At 46.9% G+C, this 20,951-nt stretch overlaps 1 protein-coding gene across 9 annotated transcripts in view; it reads right to left on the bottom strand.

Moving 5' to 3' along the window:
• grip2b (glutamate receptor interacting protein 2b) overlaps window positions 1–20,951 on the bottom strand; it is a 47,053-nt gene that overhangs the window by 13,957 nt on the left and 12,145 nt on the right. For 3 of the 9 annotated variants that reach the window (XM_086117571.1, XM_086117572.1, XM_086117575.1), the window contains exons 2-14: window positions 8,564–8,641; window positions 7,995–8,130; window positions 7,755–7,900; window positions 7,107–7,193; window positions 6,820–6,895; window positions 4,795–4,940; window positions 4,425–4,572; window positions 4,177–4,349; window positions 3,234–3,398; window positions 2,805–2,957; window positions 2,246–2,432; window positions 617–762; window positions 440–520 (exon numbers count right to left, since the gene is read on the bottom strand). In XM_086117571.1, the coding sequence (XP_085973697.1) occupies window positions 440–520; window positions 617–762; window positions 2,246–2,432; window positions 2,805–2,957; window positions 3,234–3,398; window positions 4,177–4,349; window positions 4,425–4,572; window positions 4,795–4,940; window positions 6,820–6,895; window positions 7,107–7,193; window positions 7,755–7,900; window positions 7,995–8,130; window positions 8,564–8,641 (1,722 nt within the window). Of the gene's footprint in view, window positions 1–439; window positions 521–616; window positions 763–2,245; window positions 2,433–2,804; window positions 2,958–3,233; window positions 3,399–4,176; window positions 4,350–4,424; window positions 4,573–4,794; window positions 4,941–6,819; window positions 6,896–7,106; window positions 7,194–7,754; window positions 7,901–7,994; window positions 8,131–8,563; window positions 8,642–15,075; window positions 15,972–19,933; window positions 20,112–20,951 lie in introns of those variants that run through there. The other 6 variants (XM_086117573.1, XM_086117578.1, XM_086117579.1 and 3 more) reach the window with 5 other exon arrangements.

Raw genomic sequence — 20,951 nt, 5'->3', positions numbered from 1 at the left:
GGCGCAATTGCATTAACTGAGCTATGGACACGTGAGCGCTATGGCGCCTCCTAAAATGGAGTTAAAAGGTGGTTTTCAAAGCATCGCATCAAGAGAGACTTCAGTTCAGCGAGCTTCCCCGGTCTTTTGGGATGTTTGGCTTGTAATTGGACGCACACAAGAGTGACAGACACGAAAATGACTGCGATGATAACCAGCAATCGATCTTACCGCTAACGAGTTGATGAATTGATCCAATAACTAATGAGTGACCTGATGAATTAACTGACCGACCAGTGACGCAACCAACTAACCAACTGACTGGTTAAGCAACTCGCCAACCGACCAACTAACTGGCGCCACTGTACACTTGGTAACCTTTGGGAACAAAAAGAGATCTTATTTTTACAACACCAAAAATAAACATTTCGAAATCAAAAGGGTCCCTCCTTGTTCTTACCGCTGATGGTGAGTCCCAGTTCTACGCCTCTTTTCTTGGGCAGTTTGACATGAAACGTTCCGCTACTGGGCACCACGGACTCTGCGTGAAAGAAGCCCCCCCCCACAGGATGTAGTTCGCTTCCACTTCCTGCCACAGGTTGAAGCGTCCTGCCCATTTGCCACTTGACATACGCACCTGCCACGTCAAACTCAATCTCCAGGGCGACTTTGTTGGTGAGCGCGGCGTCGCGGAGCAGCTGGTTGGCCTCCTCCAGCGTGCCGTCCTCCGTGGCGATGCCGTTGATGGACAGCAGCCGGTCGCCCACCTGCAGGAGGCCACACCTGCGGAGGAGAGACGGTTACTGTGGGGATGTCAACTAACGGACTATTTGAGCAACGAGCTATCTGACTGACAAAGTACCGAAGCACCCAGCCAAAGATACTAATAAGTAATTAACAGACCAACTAACTGAGTGACTAACCAACTAACGGACGGATCGACCAACCAAAGGACTGACCAACTACCAACACACCAAATGACCAAGTAATTGACTGAAGTAACCAAACACCTAAGTGACTAAAAAGCAAAAGAAAAAGTGGCTAACTGACACAGACTAACTAACTAAGGAACCAACCAAACCTAAAATGATTAACGAAACAAGTGGTCGACCAACTGAACAGCTAACAAAATAATGAGTCAACCAGCCAACTGACCGACCACAAGTAACGAACCAATTAACCGACCTATCAGCAGATCAACCAAACAACAGACTGACTGATCTACTAACAACTACAGAATAAGTAACCAAATAGCGGATGAGCTAAGCAACCAACAAAGATGCTAAGTCACCGACTGACTAGCTGACCAACCGACCACCTGCCTGACTACTCGATCAACTAATGACGATGAAAGTGAAGCTTATTACGCTAACATGCTATGTTGCTAAAAAGAAGTCACTTTGTTTGGCTGCGTGTCAACTTGTGGTCACATTCAGTCCGACACGGGCCCGTCACACACACAGGAAGATGTTTACGCGTTCATCGATCCGCGCAGCTAATTAGCGCTGTTAGCGTGGGCGCTAGCAGAGCGAGCGGCCTCAGGGTGCAGTGAGTCTACTCATGGTGTGTGTAGTTTTTTAAATCAATTAACACACGCACAAACCCGTATGCACATTTTGCTGACATAAGCTATGAGTGACTAAAATGCCAGCGTGACTGTGACTTGTCAAAATACAGCAACACATCAACGCCACCGTATTAGTGCTAATTCATATTTAATTCTAATAATCAATGTAACCAACAGTAGCTCCGAGCCTTTGCAAATGCTACCTCGTGAGCACTGAAGTCTCCCCGCTGCCTGTGGGATGTTCCGAAAAAACAAAACAAAAAAAACTATTTACTCAACAAACCTGAAGGCAGAGAAGAGAGAGGGAAAAAAAATCCAGAGAGGAGCCTCGAGTAAATATTTAGTGAGATAGTCCTTGACGTTTTCCCCTCAGCACAAAATCACAACAGTCATTGAACAAGACAACAATGTGCTTGGGATTGAAAGCCAACATACACAGTCAACTGCGCGGGTAGCCCATAATTTTGGCGTCAAAAGCCAAAGCCCATCTACTGAATGATTAACGAATCAACTAACCAATCGACCAATCAATGGAAGAACCAAAGCATAACCTCAAAATGGGGATAACTGACTGACTGGCGCACTTACTCAAACACTGTTGCCAAATGTTGCCCCCAGATATTTGCCGTTCCCCTTTCCATGAGCTACGCGATTTACGCTTCGGCTATTTTGGGCGGCTGCGCGGCCAATCAGGCTCACCTCTCGGCCGAGCTGTCGGGTTCGATGAATCGAATGAGCGGCGGCGCAGAAAGCGTTTCGGTGGCAAAGATTCCTCCTTGCAGCTGGACGCCAAAGCCATTGAGGGGGTCCCCCGTCAGGATGACCTCGCTCGTCTCCACGTGGACCACCTGACCGCCCGGACCCACCGAACTGGACGCCAGTGACACTGAACGCACACGCACGCACGCACGCACACACACACAAACAGTGACCTCAACCCAAAAACAGTTCTTTAAAAAATAATTCCCTTAACGCTCTGATCCTAACCCACGAATACCAACTACTTACCCCAATCCACCCCTACGCCCAAATCTTTACTCTAACCTCAAATCCAAAACCTAATCCTAACCCTAACTCATAAAAGGAAAACTGTGCAGCACAAAAAAAAAAAAAAGTTTTTAAAAATCACATTTTTTCGAAGCCCTCCTCATACCAACCCAACTTTTAACTCCAGCTTAACGGAACAATGTCCATGACTCCTTCAAAAGACACACATGAAACGAAGATGCAAGTGCAGCGAGAGTAGAGTGAGACTCACGGGAGCTTTTGTGGTCTTTCTTTCTGTGTCTGCGCTTGAGCAGCGAGTTCCGGGGGCTCATGGGGACTGCTGGCCTGGGGAGCGTGTTGGAACCCTGACTGCTCGGGCCCGATGTGGTCGTGGAGCCCGGAGAGAAACTGGCAGACACCAGAGCTATGGACACACAGTATTCAACAGTAAGCGCGACACACGTTTCCATATTGAGAATATAGAGGGCGCCGTCCTTTTAGCAATTACCCACAATGCACTACCGGCGGCCATATTGGAGGGCTGTTATAAACAAGCCATACACGAATAGACTTCAACAGATCCCTCTATACCGTAGATACGGCAGTGTCTATTTCTAGTAGAAAAAGATGTCGTACATGCAGTGAATGTGAGCAACAGCGATAATAGTCAGCAGCATCGTATGTGTGTGTGTTTGCTCACACTTGCAGTAGTCAAGGTTATTGTTGGTGACCGCGTTGTTGTTGGAGGCGGTCCATGACTTGTGCAGGGTGGAGCTGGCGTTACAGTGGGTGGAGTTTGCGGGCGGTGGACAGAAGTTGACGCAGGGGTCCCACGAGTGAGGGTGGTCTGATTTCTGAACCTTCACTGGAACACACACACACACACACACAAATTTAAGTTTTTCTAATGCCCGCCTTGAACTGCCCTTCCTAGCTATCTCCCTCCTTAGTTACATGACTAGCAGGCAACTAACCAATCCAAGAGCCAAGCCACTTTATTCAAAAACCAAACTCCTCCTACCCACCTACAAAGTAGATTCCAACCAAACCACTAACTTATTGTATGTACCTACCAACACGACCGACTGTTCAAACTCTCTTCCACTCACCTACATGTGCCGAATAAAACAGATTCCCCCCTACCAGCAACCAACCCACCCCAACCAACACTCTCGACCAACTCCATCCAACTTCCTCCCTCCATACATGCTCCCTATTTTCCTCTCTCACGACCTAGCAACCAACCTGCCTACCTCCCCCCACCCAAGTCTCTCCTACCAAAGCTAGATTCCAGCGAGCAAACCAGCCAACCTACCGACCTATCAAAAGCACCCAACAAACAACATACTGTACCTATAATGAACCAACCAACCAACCATCCGAAATGTTTACATTTCCAACCCATACAACTGGAACTAATACATGTTATCGTCTCTTGATAACCAGAGCTTCTGCCTACCAGCCGACCAAGATAGCAACCGGCCAAACCTAATTCTGGCTGCATCATAGAAAAGAAATCCATCAACAGTGTCAGTTGAAATGATTAGCTTTAAAAAAAAAACATCTGACCTGACCACCTTTGCCTTTCTTCCATTTCAAAATCAGCAGAATCGGCAACATTCTGTTGACTGTAAATATCCCACCAGTGTCATGTTGCTTGTTGCCAGTCAACCTGGTCTGGTGGGCGGGAAGCATTTCCAGCCTGACCAGCTCGGTGGTGCTGGCCAGCAGCTGCGTGGCCTCCAGGACGCTGCAGTGCTCGGTGGACGTCCCGTCGATGGACAGCAGGTGGTCACCGGCGTGCAAGGCTCCGCATCTGACCACAAACACTGTTATGTTCTTTTTTTTTTTTTTTTTTTTTAATTCTTGTTGGGGGTGGGGTTTAACATACCTGTCCACCACACTTCCGGGCTTGACTCGCTCGATGACAATGACCCTCTTGTTGCGATGGCTGGCTGACGTCAGAGTGATGCCGAGCGTGGCCCCCGGAGGTTTGGCCATCTCCACCAGGAGAGGACCTGACGCGTTGGTCAACGTGTCTGATTGATTGAAAAAAAAAAAAAAATCACATCGAGTGTCAACTCGGCGATGGGGCGAATGTAAATAAATGGCTGTCTGTCTCGATATGCGCCCTGACACAGAGTGGCTGGCATGTGTTGTGTGTGGCAATTGTTTGTCCGACTTTGGTGGAAGAAGCCAAAAATTGACTTTGATGTTTTCAAAAACAGACGCGTGCATTTGCGTTGGTTGTGCGCGCGCACCCATGATAGTGACATCGTACTCGATGTGGAGCAGAGCTTCCTGTCCGCACTGAGCCAACACGCTCAGGGCGTCGCTGTGGCCGGCGTTGTGCAGCGGCACGCCGTCCACCGTCAGGAGGCGATCGCCCGGACGCAGCGTGCCTTCCCTGAAACACACACACACAAACACACGCCCACACACATTTCAAATTCGGTAGCGAGCGGACAAAATATGTCAGGACGACTGGAAATGGCCAACATTGCACTAACATGATCTCTTCGAAAACTTCCTGTAGCTTTTCAGGCATGGCTTCCAGAGGATTTTTTTTTGGGGGGGGGGGGGGGTCTCCTCATGATATACACGTCTATCAAAGTCAAAGTGGCTTCTGGGGCTGAACTTTCAAAGAGCCATTTGGGAAAACACCTGGATGGAAATGGCTAACCTAATGACCCTCGAATGGCCGCTCCAAACCAAAATGGTGGTCTTCACATATCTCTTTGAGCTTGGCTTTTAGGGAATTTGAGGGGGTGGGGGGTGTTATCATGACAGACATGTTGCTAAGTCAAACTGTCTTCGGGGGCTGAATTTGAAAATCCAGGAGATACCAAGAAAAAAGGCTCAGTGGATCCTAAATTTGCCTGCTCCAAGAACTAAAATGACAGACTTCCCGCGTCTTTTCAGCCATGGCTTCTTGAGACTTTTTGGTGGGTCGATTCAAGATCAACACGGCAAATAAATTTTAAACTGCTGAGTCCAAGCAGCCTCGAGGGCTGGAGTAAAATGAAATCTTGACAAGTGGAGATGTTTTTCACAATTGCCATCCTCAGTTGTTGTTGCATGTTGCGACCGCTCCCACTTAACTTGTTGGTCGCAATATTTGAAATGTTCTCTCGCTCCGTATTTTTAAGCCTTTTTCTCATCAACGCCGGAAGAACTCTTAAGAGCTGCACTGTGTGAAAGTGAGGATTAAACTTGCCTCCGACTGGCACATAAATGGGATATAAAGCAGCGTGAACGCCTCATTTCCTCCAGGCTGACCCACATTTTTGGAGGCAATTTTCCTTGCTTAACTGAGCCTCGGGGCTGCGCGGACTCTGAGGAGGAGATAGGGAGGCCGTAGCGAAAGCCGCGTCTTTGATGCTCGGGTCACTCTTGAGGAACGTCTGCCAGGTGGAAAATGCTCCGTTGAGGATGGTTGCATTTGTAAAGGACTACACTGTCTTTAATGTTCCGAAAAAGATGTGTTAGCTTTGTTCGGGACTATAGAGTTTTTGATGTTTGAAAAAAAACAAAAAAAAAAACAGCCAGTGTTAGTCTTTGAGGTGTTCAAAACATTAGCTTTGCCGAAGACAACAAAGACACGCAGTAATGAACCACTAAATACACCCAAAACAGGTGGCAGATGCATGCTGGAAGAAATACGGAACATACATAAGACAAGCATGATGTAACCGTCATCAAAGACACACAAAATAGACATCAAACACATATGGGAAAGAAGACTCGTGAAAAACCGACAATCACACACAAATGCACGCGGGAAACGCACTTTGTTGACGTGACGGACGGACGGCGCACATGGAACAAAAGTGACCTCGGCGACGCAAATATAAACAATGAACATCAACGAAAAATGGATGTCAGAGATGTGAAGAAGAAAGAAAGGCACGAAAAAGCGGACATCAAAGACAAGCATAAAACGGGGACCTCTAGGACATCGGATATCAAAGACACGTGAAAGTTGCCAGCGCAGGTATGAAAATAAAGACAAAGTGTGTGTGTGTGTGTGTGTGTGTGTGAGATTCACTTTTTAAAGACTCATATTTTCATATTTTTCCATTGGTGCTGTCCCACTTTCGCTTTCCTTTCAAAGATCCACGACAGAGTATAAATAGCTCGCAGTGTCATCCTGTTGCAAGCCAGGCAGGAAGAGGCGCGCAAGACGGTGGCCATGTGTGCGTGCGTGCGTGCGTGTTTTTATTCTTCTTATGAAGGACATCACATTCACCCTGTTGATACGCAGCATGCGTCCAGTCGCTCGCTACCTGTCAGCGGGGCCTCCGGGCCGCACGTACGTGACCACCAGGGGGCGCGACTTGTGCCAGTCCTCGTGGATGCCGCCTGGGAAGACAAAGGTTGCTTCGGTCCCGAACGAACTCACCGAAGCTAACGTGGCGCACATGTCACAGAGCAAAATTGAAGGACGGCTCGCGACTTTCGACGACGATTACGATGACGGCCGCCGGCGCGCGGTTTGCCTGGTGAACTTTTGAATCTGCGCTGTACTGCGACGGGTCAGCATTCGGTCTCGGGGGGGCTGTCGATTGTTTACCTCTCACCACAAAGCCGAAGCTGCTCCCTTCTTTGTGCAAGCAGATGTCGATTGTCTTGGAGATCACACCTGACGTGCTGTCTGGCGCTATGAAGATAAAATAAAATGACTGAAGTCAAAACCGGTTTTGTAAAAATGGAAGGGGGAGGGAAAATGTCCATTTCAAAGATTTTTAAAAAGACAAACACAAAAGACAGAAACAGACATGATACATGGAAAAAGAAATATACAAGAAAATACATCAAACGCATAAAGCCACATGTAAATATTAAATCAAAAAAAATACATAAAGTGGACACGAAAGATGCACGTGTGGGACACACAAATAGACACACAAAGTCAGATGAAAAGCAAACTTAAAAAAGACGTGCGTAGCCATCAAATACATGAGAAAAAAAACAACTTGTGTTTTCTAATGCTTAACTCATTCACTCCCAAAGACGTTTTTAAACGTCTTTTCAGACTTGGTCCAGAATTGGCTGGTACTGAATGAGTTAAGTGTCCTTGGGTGTCTTGAAAGGCGCTTATAAATAAAATCTATTATTATTATTATTATTAAGGCTCACCGATCGATGACTTGATTGATAAACCTGATGCTTCATTTGAGTATGCATTAGTTTTAGTCTGGGATTTGCGTGGCGAGCGCACCTGTGGGCGGCAGCTCGTACTCCACCTCGAGCAGAACTCGCTCGCCGACGTTCTTGAGGAGGCTGATGATCTCCTCGTGCCGCAGTTTGGTCAAGTTGATGCCGTTGACCGACTTGATGTAGTCGCCCACGTTCAGCTGGTCGCTCCTGCATAGCCGCGACGAGTCGTCACGTCGGTGCCGACGGTCTGCCGCGCGCGATCCCCCCCCCGCCCAGGTCCGGCGGCCTGCCTATGACGTACCGAGCGGCCAGCCCGCCGGGCCGCAGGTTGGAGACCCGCGGCTTGCCGTCCTTGTCCGTTCCTCCAGAGATCGTCAGGCCCAGCGTGCTGCCTTCCTTTTTCACCAGCTCCACCATCGTCACCCCCCGCAGTGCTTCTAAGCAAAACGCACACGTGCGCGCACACACACACACACACACATACACACACACACACACACACACACACACACACAGAAACAACAGGTGAGATGGAGCGGTGCAGTGATAGATTAGCAAGATTAGCCGAATCACCGAGGCGACACGCATGATCAACGAGGCGCTTCACATCCCAAAACACACACACACACACACACACATGCTCACAAACACACGCGCACCGCAGAGAGTATGCTCGTTAATGAATCACACTGGATGTCATATTTGCATAAAAGTGGAGTGCACTTGTCGAGAGATGAATTCTTCTGTACATGGCACGCATGTAACTAACTGTAACTAATTGTACGGTGACAACATATGTTACAGTATGTCGTGACGTGCGTTTAGTGCGTCCAAAAGGTTTATTCATGATGGTTTCGTGGTGCGACATGCCTGGTATGCTGAGTCTCCTCGAGGCGGTGGTGTGTTCCGGCCCGGAGACGTCCTTCGTCTTTCCATACGGTCCGTCATCTGCACACGACAACAACAAGCAGCTTACTTACATACGACGCGACGGCATGCTGATGACGTGACGTGTCCCAGTTTACTCGCCACACTGTCACATGAGCTCTGGTCCCAGGCAGTGACAGGTTGCTCGCAAAGGCCAAAATGCTAAGATATGTTTTTTGTTTTTTGTTTTTTTGTTTTTTTACCGAGCGCACATACTCAAATGCACACGGATATTCTTAAACGGACACACAAACACTGAAATGCACGGTCCATACCCACACAGACTTGCAATAGCAAAGATGCACGAGCACACATACACACACAAACATACGCGCGTTATCACCAACATAATTTGAAACACACGCACGCACGGACACGCCGCCATAAGCTATGATGACCGCAAAGATACGCTGTCATGCCCAAGACGTTCCGCATCCTATTAACTCGCTACATGGGCACGTGAGCTGCGGTTTGCTCGCAAAGGCCAAAAGCTGAAATGTCTCCGTTGATTTGGACTTTTTCTTTTTTTCTTTTTTTTCCCCAAACGCTTCTCAGTACCCGAAGCCTTCAAAGCGGCTTACCGTCATCACGTGAGAGGATTCACGTGAGCAAGAGCGCAAAATCTCCCAAATTGCCTTTTGATATTTTCCCTTCCAAAAAAAAATGATGAGCGCTATATCATATTGTCATCAGGACCATCACTGACCACTTCATGAAGCACACCTGCAGGCGCATGAGACCCGACCCGTTCTTGCAAACTCGGATCCTGACGTCCTTACACATCCTCCTCCCAACCACACATGCTCACTTGCGAAGATCCTTCGATCCTGAAATGCGCACAGCCTCCATGATGCATCCTCGCATCTTGGCCACCTTACACCCAACTCACCTCCTATCTTCAAATCCTGACGTTCTCGTATCCTCCCATCCTTGGAAGTTTGCATCCTAACATCCTCCCATCCTTGCCTCGTCCTTCACCTCGCATCCCTCTTTTCTCGATTCCTCAACCCTCCATGCGAACTCACGTTCTTCCTTCCGCACGCCCTTGCGACCTTTCCTCCTCACAAACCTCCTCACATCATTGTAACCTCGCATCCTTCACATCTTGGCCTCCTTGCAACCTTCACCTCGGCGTCACCTCACATCCTCGCATCACTTGCGTAACCTTACGTCCCCCTGGCCACGCATTCTCGCAACCTTGCGTCCTCCCACCCTTGCCCCCCTCGCCTCCTCACGTCCTTGTAAGTTGACATCTTCAAATCCTTGAATCCTCCCATCCCCAACTTCAAATAAGACTTGACGCTCAATTCCTTCGCAATGAATTCTTATCGGCAAGAAAATGACATGACAGCTTGAAGAAAAAGCACTTTTTCTTTTTTTTTTTGCCATACTTGTCTCGTATTCAGACACTTCAAGAGCTTCTCACACACTTACACACACACACGCATGCGCGCACACGCGCAGCCGCTACCTGAATGCAAATGCGCATGATTGCAGTCATTATGATGCTGAAAGTGACGAAAGTGACATGTAATTAGCCAGGGTCCACACAAAGCAACACCATGGTTAACTCGTGCTGACACACACACACACACACACGCGCAGGCCTGTGAGACGCGCCGCCCACGTAAGAAGGCCAACGGAAAGAACAAGCAGTAATTAAGAAGCTTAATGGCTTTTGTGTTGTGCTTAATTGCAGCCTGATGTGTCAGAATGGCGGCGGTTTGGGAGCAGTGGAGGAGGGCGGGGGAGGGGAGGGGGGGGGGGGGGTCTTTGAGTTTACCGTGTTGGACGTAAAGGGGCGCGTCGTCAAAGCTGACCACATGTTGGCTGTGTGTGCGCGCGTGTCAGATTTGGTAGCAAAGGTGTCCCTGCTGATCAGGCGGGAGCTTGAACGCAAGCGTGAATGTGAGAAAAGCTTCAAAGAGTCGCTCCACAGCCGTCATGCAAAAAAAAAAAAAAGACAAAAGACCGCGTTGTCGCTTTCTTGACTTTGCCGTTGTTCTCGAGGGAGAAAAACTCTTCAATGACTTCACGGCACAGGAAACGGCGGGCATCGCCTTTCAAGTCGAGGCCGATCGGGAGAATGGACAACTCACGAGGAAGGGCGGATGTGAGGGCGGACAAAAGAAAGAGGAGAAAAATGGGAGGGTGTCAAGGAAGCGTGGATGCAGGGATGGAAGGCCCAAGGAAGAGAGGAGGTAAGAAGACATGGAGATGTCGGGATCAAAGAACGCAAGGATGCATGCACGCACGTTTGTAAGTCGGTGAGGACGGAAGGAGAGAAGTTGCTAAGTGGGTAAGGAGATGCAAGGATTGAAGTACGCGAGGACGTACGCGTGCAAGGCGAGGATGAAAGGCCGTGCGCTTGTCAAGATGTGGAAGGTATGATGACATTTGAATGGAATGAGGTGAGGTCATCGGGGTGCAAGGATGCTCGGGTGGGAGCGAGTCAGCAAACAAGGGAGCGATCTGCGACACTTTCCTCCTCCTTAGCCTGCTGCGTCGCATTAGCGAGACTTTGCTGCTCACTTTCAGGCGAAACGACTCCACTCATCGTGTCGTCAAACTAGCACATTAGCGGCTACGCTCCGCTGCCGGCTCGCCATCTATCGATCGGGACGGATTCTCTCCCCCCCCCCCCCCCCCCCTCCCTCCCGCCCCGAGGGCGAGAGAGCATTTGCTTGCGTGCGCGACGATGCCAAAATAGGCCAGAAAGGAGCCATCAGCCCTGTTGACTCGTTTGCTTCCGCTATGCCCGCTGGTGCACGAAATAGGATGACGCTCGTTTTGGTTAATAACCCCGCTCACTCGAGTGCGGATTGCGTCGCTCGCGCTGCTCCATCAGCGAATAACGGAACACAGTCAAAGTAGCCTGCCTATGTACCTGGGCTACCTTCCAATCGACTCACCGAAAAATATGCCTACCTACCAAACTAGTCAGTTACTCACCTACCTGTCTACCCAATTCACTAACCAACCAAACTATCCACCTGCCTACCTTCCCAACTACCTACAGAACAGGTGTCAAATTCAAGGCCCGGGGGCCAGATCTGGCCCGCCACATCATTTGATGTGGCCCGGCGAAAGCAAATCAAAGATGTCAACTTCCATGATGCTCGCTAAAATCTCGACCAACCTTTTAAAATTCTCATTTGTAATAAATATGTGATACTGTAAGCATTTTCTTGTGAACAAACCCCTCATTTCAGGAACTTAAACAATCGGTGAATGAACCGTTATTCTTGACTTCTTTATATGGTTTCAGTCACAACGGCCCTCCGAGGAAAACTGCAACTAAATTCTGGCCCGCGACAAAAAATGTGTTTGACAGCCCTCACCTACAGTATTCACTTTCCTACCCACCCAATGCACCCAAATACCCACCTGACAATCTCCCTACCTATCGAGCCACCTTCTTACCTTCCAAGTCACGGAACTATCAAACCATTAACTCATTCAGTACCAGCCAATTCTGGACCGAGTCTGAAAAGACGTTTAAAAACGTCTTTGGGAGTGAATGAGTTAAGCTACCCAATTAGCTATCGACCACTTCCTAAACTATACCCAAGTCACTGCTCAACCCAACGTTGTCCCTGCACTGTTCACTAAGTATAAGATTTATTCTGTTGGCCTTATTTTTGTTTGTTAAGAAAAAAATCAAAACCGTCGTGCCAACCGGTCGACCACCGAGCCGCAAAGGATAAGCATGTTGAACAAACACATTTTCAATCAGAAATCACTCAAAATAAATCCACTTATAGTTCAGATATTTTTCGTTCCTCATGAAAATACCATAAAATGGCACAAATTCATGCCGGAAACAAAATGGTACTTTTCGGTGCAAATCACGGCACACTTGGTATTTTCTCTTCGACTGTCAGGACAGACTGCAGGTGTTCATCATCCGTGAGGCGACTGCTACGTGATGTTTTAATATTCATCACAGAGAGCGGCTGCCCACACAAATATGTGCCGTGTTGGTAAATGTTCGGATACGACATTACTCGGAGGGGGGGGGGGCTTAGGGCGAGAGAGCGGAACGGCAAGCACGGTTGTCGTTTTCTGTCGATGAGCGGCAACGGGAAGCGCGCTCAAGGACAATCAAGAGTCGGGATGCCGTTCGACGTTGCCGTTCTCGGCTTGTTTGAAGCACAAGCAAACGAAAAGCTACCAGCAGAAGACACGCGGCGTTCAAGTTGCGTGAACATGGCGCAACGCAATCCACGTCTGCTCGTCGCCGCGTACGTTGAAAAGCTCTTTTGGATTTTTCCATCCCCAAAAAGTAAACTGATAGCGCTTTGTGCTATAGTAAGATTCCATTACAAATAAGCCACGCTGCCAATGTGCAGTAGCGGCCGTGGCTAACAGCCGCCTGTTTTCAGTGTTAAGCACGCACGAGCTCACCGTGCAGGTTTGTGAGTATGCGTGCATGTAGAAAATGTGTGAGTTTTGTTTTCCTTGTCGCAGTGAAATGTCAAACATGTTGAAAATTTCCTGGCAACAGCAAAAGCAATTGTTGGCGCTCGTCCGGCGAACATTTCAGCGACCTTGAACGAACACTAGTGAAAAAATAATCATCATCATCATCATCATTCGGGCCATGCGCGAACCATCGCCAGCGTTAACATTGCTTGAGAACAAATCGATGACAGCGCTTGGATGCGGAACTGACTGACTGATTCTTGTCTCACTTCGTGGAAGCCATGCAGCATTAGGTCACCTCAAGATTGAAAGGCTGAACGTTTTTTTTTTTTAAGCCGGTAACAAGCAAAAATAGTTAAATATAAATAAGCCATTTTTGTCTGCGACACAGCTTAATTAGCTCATTCTTTTATTTATTTCCTGACTCACGGCTCTTAGAGCTTTGAGGAAGGGTTTTGGAAGATGGCAGTCAGTAATTGCCCGTAGCAGCGGCTGTTCTCAAAGGGCGACGCGAATAAAATGGAGTCGACTTGTTTTGAATAACCGCAAAACAAATTTGTCTTTTTTTTTTTTAGCACGTGGCCCATTGGCGACAAAATGTTTCTGCGGGTCAAATGTAACGGAAGCTTGACACAGACGCACTAAAGCGGCTTCAGATACCAGACGTAAGGTTCTGGTGTGTTTGACTCTGGTTCAATGCTCACTTCATTCATACCACCCCACAAGCCTGCTCCCACTCATGTCCAGTTTAAAATCGGCATGCTCACATTGTTCACAATGGCACCAAAAAAAAAACCCCACCTAAAATAAATCAGGACTTTCAGTTTCGTCCCTGACGTTTGACATATCGAAGACAACGGAAGCAGCCGACATCTGCTCGTTAGCACCCGCAGGCATCGCGCAGACGGTCAACTGGCACAAGCATAAACGCAATCTTTGCACCACATATCGCACCGGTTGCAAATTTGAATAACAGTTGCTTCACAAAAAAAAACAAAAAAAAAAACCATGTGATGCATTTGTCAATTTATCAGTTCCAAAGCTATTGCTTTTGATGAGAATAGAAATTAAAACACTAAATGGAAGATTAGCCAGAGAGCAAGTGATGTTCTCCAGAAAAAGATTGGACAGCAAATATGCAGGGGTCGTCAGAAAATCTGCAGTTCCAGCAATCGTGGAGTGAGCCCTCAAAAAGTACAACAAATACAGCAATTGTGCAATACGGCCGCAAATGTGACAAGTGAGCCGGCCCATGGGAGAAATAGGTGAGCAAAAAAGAAAAGTTGGCAAAGATTAGAAATCAGACAGCAAATGCGAATGGTGAAATGTGGCAAAAAGAACAAATAATAAAAAAAAAAAAAGAGAGAGAGATTAGCCAGCAAACTTGTGAACTCAGACAAACCACATAAAAAAATTCTTAAAAAGCCAACAAATAAGTGAGATCAGCCGGCAACTGTGTGCAGTAAGCCGGGATATCTAACTTGGACTCATCAAAAATTAGCCAGCAAACATCAGAAATTTGAAAATAGAAATGTGTCATTAGTCCGCAAATGTGAATATCGCCAGCAAGCGTGAAATTAGATGGAAAGTTATGAGGTACTAACCAACAAATGTGGATTAACAAACTTTAAAGGGCAAAAAATGTGCAATTAGCTAAGAAACATCAGAAATTTGCCGGCAAATATCAGAAATACCCAACTGAAAACAAATGGCAGCACATCCTGTTATGTTCAGAAGTGTTCTCGACTCTTCTGCCCCCCTTCCTCTTATCAACGGTTTGGGCCATGCACTACCACATTTGAACTAGACTGACCCCTACAGGCGTGGAGTACTGAAAAATTAATTTACCACTCATCTCTGTCATCATCTTTGCTGCCATTCTATCACCATCAGCTCCAAAGCGCCACCTGCAGCACGCTGGCCGCCATGATTAAAAACTCCTTCCTTGCACCCTTCCATCCATCCTTCCTTCCTTCCTCCCTCCCTTCCTTCCTTCCTTCTTTCCTCTCTCAACTGGTCCTCGCACTCACCTCCAGCGGTGGCCCCGACGTCCCTCCGCAAACCACAAAACATCACCGCAGACATGGAGGAGATCGGCCGCCGTGTCCACAGCCACACAGAGACACTCGCACACTGCTGGGAGAGCGACGAGGAAGAGCACAAACGGAGAGAGAGAGAGAGAGAGAGAGAGAGAGAGAGAGAGAGAGAGAGAGAGAGAGATGTGGACCATTGATCGCTCGGGGAGCCAAGTGCTGATGATCAAAGATGACTGCCGCTTACGTTACTACCGCTCTAAACCCCGAGAGAGACAGAGAGAGGGAGAGAGAGAGAGAGAGAAGGAGGGAGAGGGGAGGGGAAGAGAGGTAAAGATGTCAGCATGTAAAGAGAATGAAAGAACGCAAGGACATAAGGGGGTGAGGATGCAACAAGACGCGAGGATGAGAGGATGCAAGGATGTCAGGAGGTGAGGATGCGAGGATGGAAGAAGGTGAGAATGCAAAATGCGAGGAGGAGAGGAGGTCAGGAGGTAGGAGGTGAGGCTGAAAGGGAGAAAAAAGGAGCTGAGGATGCAAGGCTGTGAGGTCCTAGTAAGTTGGGAAGTAAGGATGCAAAGTGCAAGTATGTAAAGATTCATGGATTCCAGGTTAGAAAGATATCAAGAAATGAGACTGCAAGTATGTAAGGCGTTCGGGGACTAGGATACAAGGAAGTAAATCGCCAAGGATTGCAGAAAAGCAAAGAGTTGAGGTTGCGAGGAGGAAAGGCGTGAAAGGATGCAAGGGTGTGAGGATGAAGCAAATGAGAATCTGAATAATGTTCAGGGATCTGAGAACGCAAGGGCGCGGTCCTCAATTCACTTTTCAAGATCATCTTTCAGCATTCACGTGCAAGGAAAGCGACAACTGGAGCTTGAATTATTTCTAGTAGTGGCATTAATATGGCAGCAAGTTTTCACATACAAGCACGGTGCCATATTTGAAAGCATATACAAACACAGTGATGTGTGTGTTGTTAGTAACAGGTCGCTCTGTTTTGGTCAGTTGTTTGGAGAGCTCGCTTGCCCGCCTCTGCCTGACCTACTTTTGTCTTCCTAAAAAATAAATAATAAAATAAATAAATAAATAAATAAAAAGTTCATTCTGCATCTTTGCATCAGCATCACATGGCTGGCATCCAGTCTGACTCACACAAACGCGCCCGCAGCTGCTTTTCCTGCTTCCTTCATACGTTCCCCAACAGCCGACAAGACAGATGAAACATGCGAAATTAGCCAGAAAGCGTCAAATTAGCCGACAAATGTGAAATTAGCCAGCGAATTTGTGACGTTAGCCGGCAAACTTGAAAAGTTAGTCGACAAGCTTCAGGAAATGAACTTGGAAACGTTTGACGTTAGTCAGAAACAATGCAGATTTAGCCAGGAAAAATTGGCCAACAAATGGGAAATCAGCCAGAAACATGACATTTTCCAACAAACGTAATAAATGTGGCATTAGCCAACAAATATCTGACATTGACCGGCATGAAATAAGCCAGTAAACAGAATAAAATCTGTCAGCAATTGTGTGAATCAGGCCAGTAAACTTAAGAATTGAACCAGCAGATGTGAGAAATCAGCCATTAAAGCTGAGAAAACATCTGACAAGAACCTGCATGAACTGAACAGGGAAACAGGATAAATCCGCCACTACACGTGTGAACTTGACGAGCAAGAATGACAAATTTAGCCAACAAACATGAGAAAGTTGTTACCAATTGTGGAACTAGCCAGCTCGATTATGAGAAATACAAATTTGACTGATCGTGTCACTTGCGTTGTACGTTGTTTGTGTACGTGTACGTGTGTGTGTGTGTGTGTGTGTGTGAGTGTGTGTGTGTGTGTGTGTGTGTGTGAGTGTGTGTGTGCGCATGCAAGTGTTTAAAGGCCTGAGGGAAGCAGAGGAGGATGTAGTGAAATTAAGCGCTCGAGAATGACTCATGTCAGCGCACTCGTACACAAACGCACAAACACGTACACACACGTTCCTTTCATACAGACACACAAATGGTGGTCCGAGGTGGCGGTCTTATCTCCCTCTTCCTCCTTCTGAAGGATTCGAGTGCAAATGAATCCGCACTCGGAGGATTACGGCTAAGCACTCTGAAGTGGCAAATGACAGCCGCCCTCCTGTGGGGGGGGCACGCACACCTGACTAATGAAGATGAAGATGCTGCGTGCAAAGCAAACGTGAAACATGAAATTAGCCTGCAAACATGTGCCACTCGGGATCAAACGTAACTTTAGCTAGCAAACGTTAAATTCGCCAAAAGAATGCTTGAAGTTAGCCAGAAAATGTGGAATTAGCGAGCAAACGAAGTTAGCCTCCAAACGTGACACTCTGAATCAAAGGTAACTTTAGCTAGCAAACGTTAAAATTGCCAAAATAAATGCTTAAGTTAGCCGGAAAATGTGGAATTAGCTAGCAAACATGAAGTTAGCCTGCAAACGTGACACTCAGAATCAAAGGTAACTTTAGCTAGCAAGCGTTAAAATTGCCAAAATAAATGCTTGAAGTTAGCCAGAAAATGTGGAATTAGCCAGCAAACATGAAATTAGCCAGCAAATGTGACACTCAGCATCAAATGTAACTTTAGTTAGCAAACGTGAGAAATTAGCCTGCTGACATGTGACATGAGACAACGCACTGTATGTGCCCAGCGCCATGTAATTAGTAAAACAAACCTGTGCAATTAGCCAGCAAATTAGCAAGCAAGCATTTGAAGTAGACAGCAAATGAGCAAAATTACACATTAATTTTTTTTTTTAAATACTTGAACTCGCAAAAATTTGAAATTAGCCAGACAACATATTTAATTAGCGTCAGATTCGTTGGTAAATCCAGATTTAGCCAACAATTCAAACGTAGGGAGGCAGGGGCAAGGGCAATCAAGAAAACAAAGTCACAAAGTCAGAAGTTGTAAACAAACAGAATTGACGTCGTAACAAGCTGTACGGACACTCATTCAAAAAATTAACTTCTGCATCATTAATTCTTATTATCTCCCTTTAACTCCTGTCTGCCTCAGCCTCCATCTTGTTTCCCTCTGGTGGCTACCGGTATAAATAGACCTCTTCCTAACGCGCTAATTAATCTCTCGTGACAAAATCAAAGGAGGCGCATCTGCATTTGTGTGAGGAAGGCAGCGAAGGCTCCGAAAGGAGCGGGATGCAGACGGGTAACAACAAAAGGTCGGGCGGGTGTGACGGAAAGCCCCGCTTCGGTTTCCGAAACACTTAAAAATCAACAGGATTCCTGCTTTGATGTGAAATTAGCCAGGAAGCATGAGAAATTAGCCAGTCAACACTTGAAATTTGCCAACATTTGTGATTTTAGATGGCAAACATGATAAATGAACGTGAAATTAGCAAGTAAACTTGAATTTCGTCAAACAGTCAGAAAACGCAAAACATTATCCAGTAATCAGGATTACTAAATGAAAAAAGGAATGAATAAACGGAAAATCTACCACCATAAATGACCAGCATCCATGATAAAGAAATGCGAGTTGAGCCAGAAAATAAAATTAGCCAGCAAAAATGAGAAATTTGCCAGTAAAACCAACCAAAAAATTAGGCAGCAATAATGAGAAATCAGTATGAAACTTCAAATATATCAGAAAGTTAATAAACATCTGAAATTGGACAGCATTCATGAAAATGTAGCTTGTGAATGTGAAAAACAAATGTGAAATTACACCCAAAAAACTCCACCAATATATTAGTCAAGTCAATGTGATTAGCCACCAAATATTTAATAAGCCAGAAAACTTGACCAGCATAGACGATAAACACATACGGAATTAGCCAGCAAATGCTAAATTAGCCTGCAATTTATATTATAGATAGACCCCCCCCCCACCCCACCCAAAAGAAATCGCAAGACGTCATGCCTGAAAACCAAAAACAAGTCATTTTGGTTCAAACTGGCCACTTTGGGCTCATTTGGTTCAGTTTCGCCCAATTGGATTTGATCAAATATTCAGCTCCCAAAGCCAATTTCACTGAGTAACATGAAACTTGGCAGGCATGTCTCGCATGAGGAGACCCACCAAAAAAGTCAGCAAACTTTTTCAAATGCCTGCTGAAAGATTTTGTCTCATTGCTAACGCCTCTGAGATCATTTTGTTTTGACACTAAGAGCTCAAATTGTGCGCATGTTTTTGATGTTGATGTTGGGCATGAGCCCATCTTCAGCTTCACACTGACACCCGTTAATCAACTTATCAATATAAATGATAGACGTGACTAACAGGGGCGGGGCGGGTGGGGGGGGCGGGCAGGTTCACCCGAGTCGTAATCACGAGTGGTCCCAACGCGGGCGGAAACGAGGCGCTTTGTCCCCGTTTCCCTCCCTTCGCTTGCCGTCTCCAAGCTTAACTTCAAAGCCGGAGATCCCCAAATCCATAAATAAATCATCAGAAGGGGCCGACGGCAGCCCAGCTCTCGCGCACAAACCGACAAACACCGACGCAAGGAGTCGCTCAATCTGTCACGACCGCAAAGAAATCCAAATTAAATCGATGATTTATTAGCTTGAATAAAACATGAGAATAGACATGGGGGGGGAAAAAAACTCAAGTGAACATCATCCTGAGCACTAAACCTTTCAAAAGAACAAACGCGTGATGGCAGGTCGCCATGGAAATCTGAATCCAAAAAAAAAAAAAAAAAGTCCAAAACAGTGAACAGAGACTCAAATTGAATAGTAAATGAATAATCACTTCTGGGGAGAAATGCTGAATTTTGCAGCAAGTTCTCGTTGCCGGGAAAACAAACAGACGCCATTGGAGGATGGAAACTTAAAAAAAAAAAAAAGGAGTTGTAAGTGAGGATGAATTGAGGAGTTTCACCTTTCTGCAGGAGAAGCCGTCTCTTCAAGATAGCCTGAAGAAAAAGCATGGCCGCCGCGCGTCACCTCACCGCCGCTTCCTGACAGGATTCGCCAAATGTGCAGCGGAGGAGCGAGAGGGAAGCTCAACTTCTGTCTGCAGCCCTGACTCGCTCCCTCGCTCACTCGCTCACTCGCCCCAGAACGCTGACTGCTCAGCTGCGTAATCAACTTCATTTTATTATTATTTTATCAGCGGCGGCACAGTCGCATTTATTATTCCGGTTTGTTCTCCGTCTCTGCGACGACTTTTCTTTTGTCATTGCACCATCTTGCTTTCGTCTGATTATGCACGAAAAGTTGCAGCTCACCGCCTTTGGGACTTTTGATGCCCCAGTTTTTTTTTTTGCGACACCCGCCACCAGATTCCCCGTTTCTGGGCCCCACATGGGAAGCGCCAGGTGATGAAAGTGCGCCAAAAGATGAAAGCTGCCACACGCTGGGAGCGGCGTCGCTCCGTCGCGAGGTGACCGCCGGCCTGTCAAATGACAGATTGCTCGTCACTCGCAGCAGGGCCGACCAAAAGAACGAACGCCGACTGCCGCCGGTTAGCATGCGACACAAGTAGCAACGCGGGCCGTACTCATGACGGAATCTGCACTTCGGCCCACGGAATGCGGCACACGCGAGATCTTCTGACTGGGGGATGGTCGATTACCACTGTTTTCGCATGATGTGTCAAACCAGCACAGTGTCGAGTTGGACTTAATGTCAGAATTTCCTTAACCCGAAGCCAATTCGTCACCTTGCCTTTGAATGTGAAATAATTCACCCGTAAATACATTTTTATTTATTTCCAATGTCACATTCAACCATTCATTCCCATTCGACCGGGAAAACCTCATTCTATTCACCTCGGGAATGCTATTCAACATTGCAACAATTCCCACATACCAAAAGTCCCACTTTTTTTTTTTTAAGCAACATATTGCACGTTTTTCACCAATATGGCGTCATTTCACCTCATCGCAGATCATTAA

This window comes from Hippocampus guttulatus, chromosome 8 (genome assembly GCF_054856545.1).
Source record: "Hippocampus guttulatus isolate MCC_2025c chromosome 8, RoL_Hgut_1.0, whole genome shotgun sequence".
Taxonomy (NCBI): domain Eukaryota; kingdom Metazoa; phylum Chordata; class Actinopteri; order Syngnathiformes; family Syngnathidae; genus Hippocampus; species Hippocampus guttulatus.
This window is presented reverse-complemented; position numbering and strand designations above follow the sequence as displayed.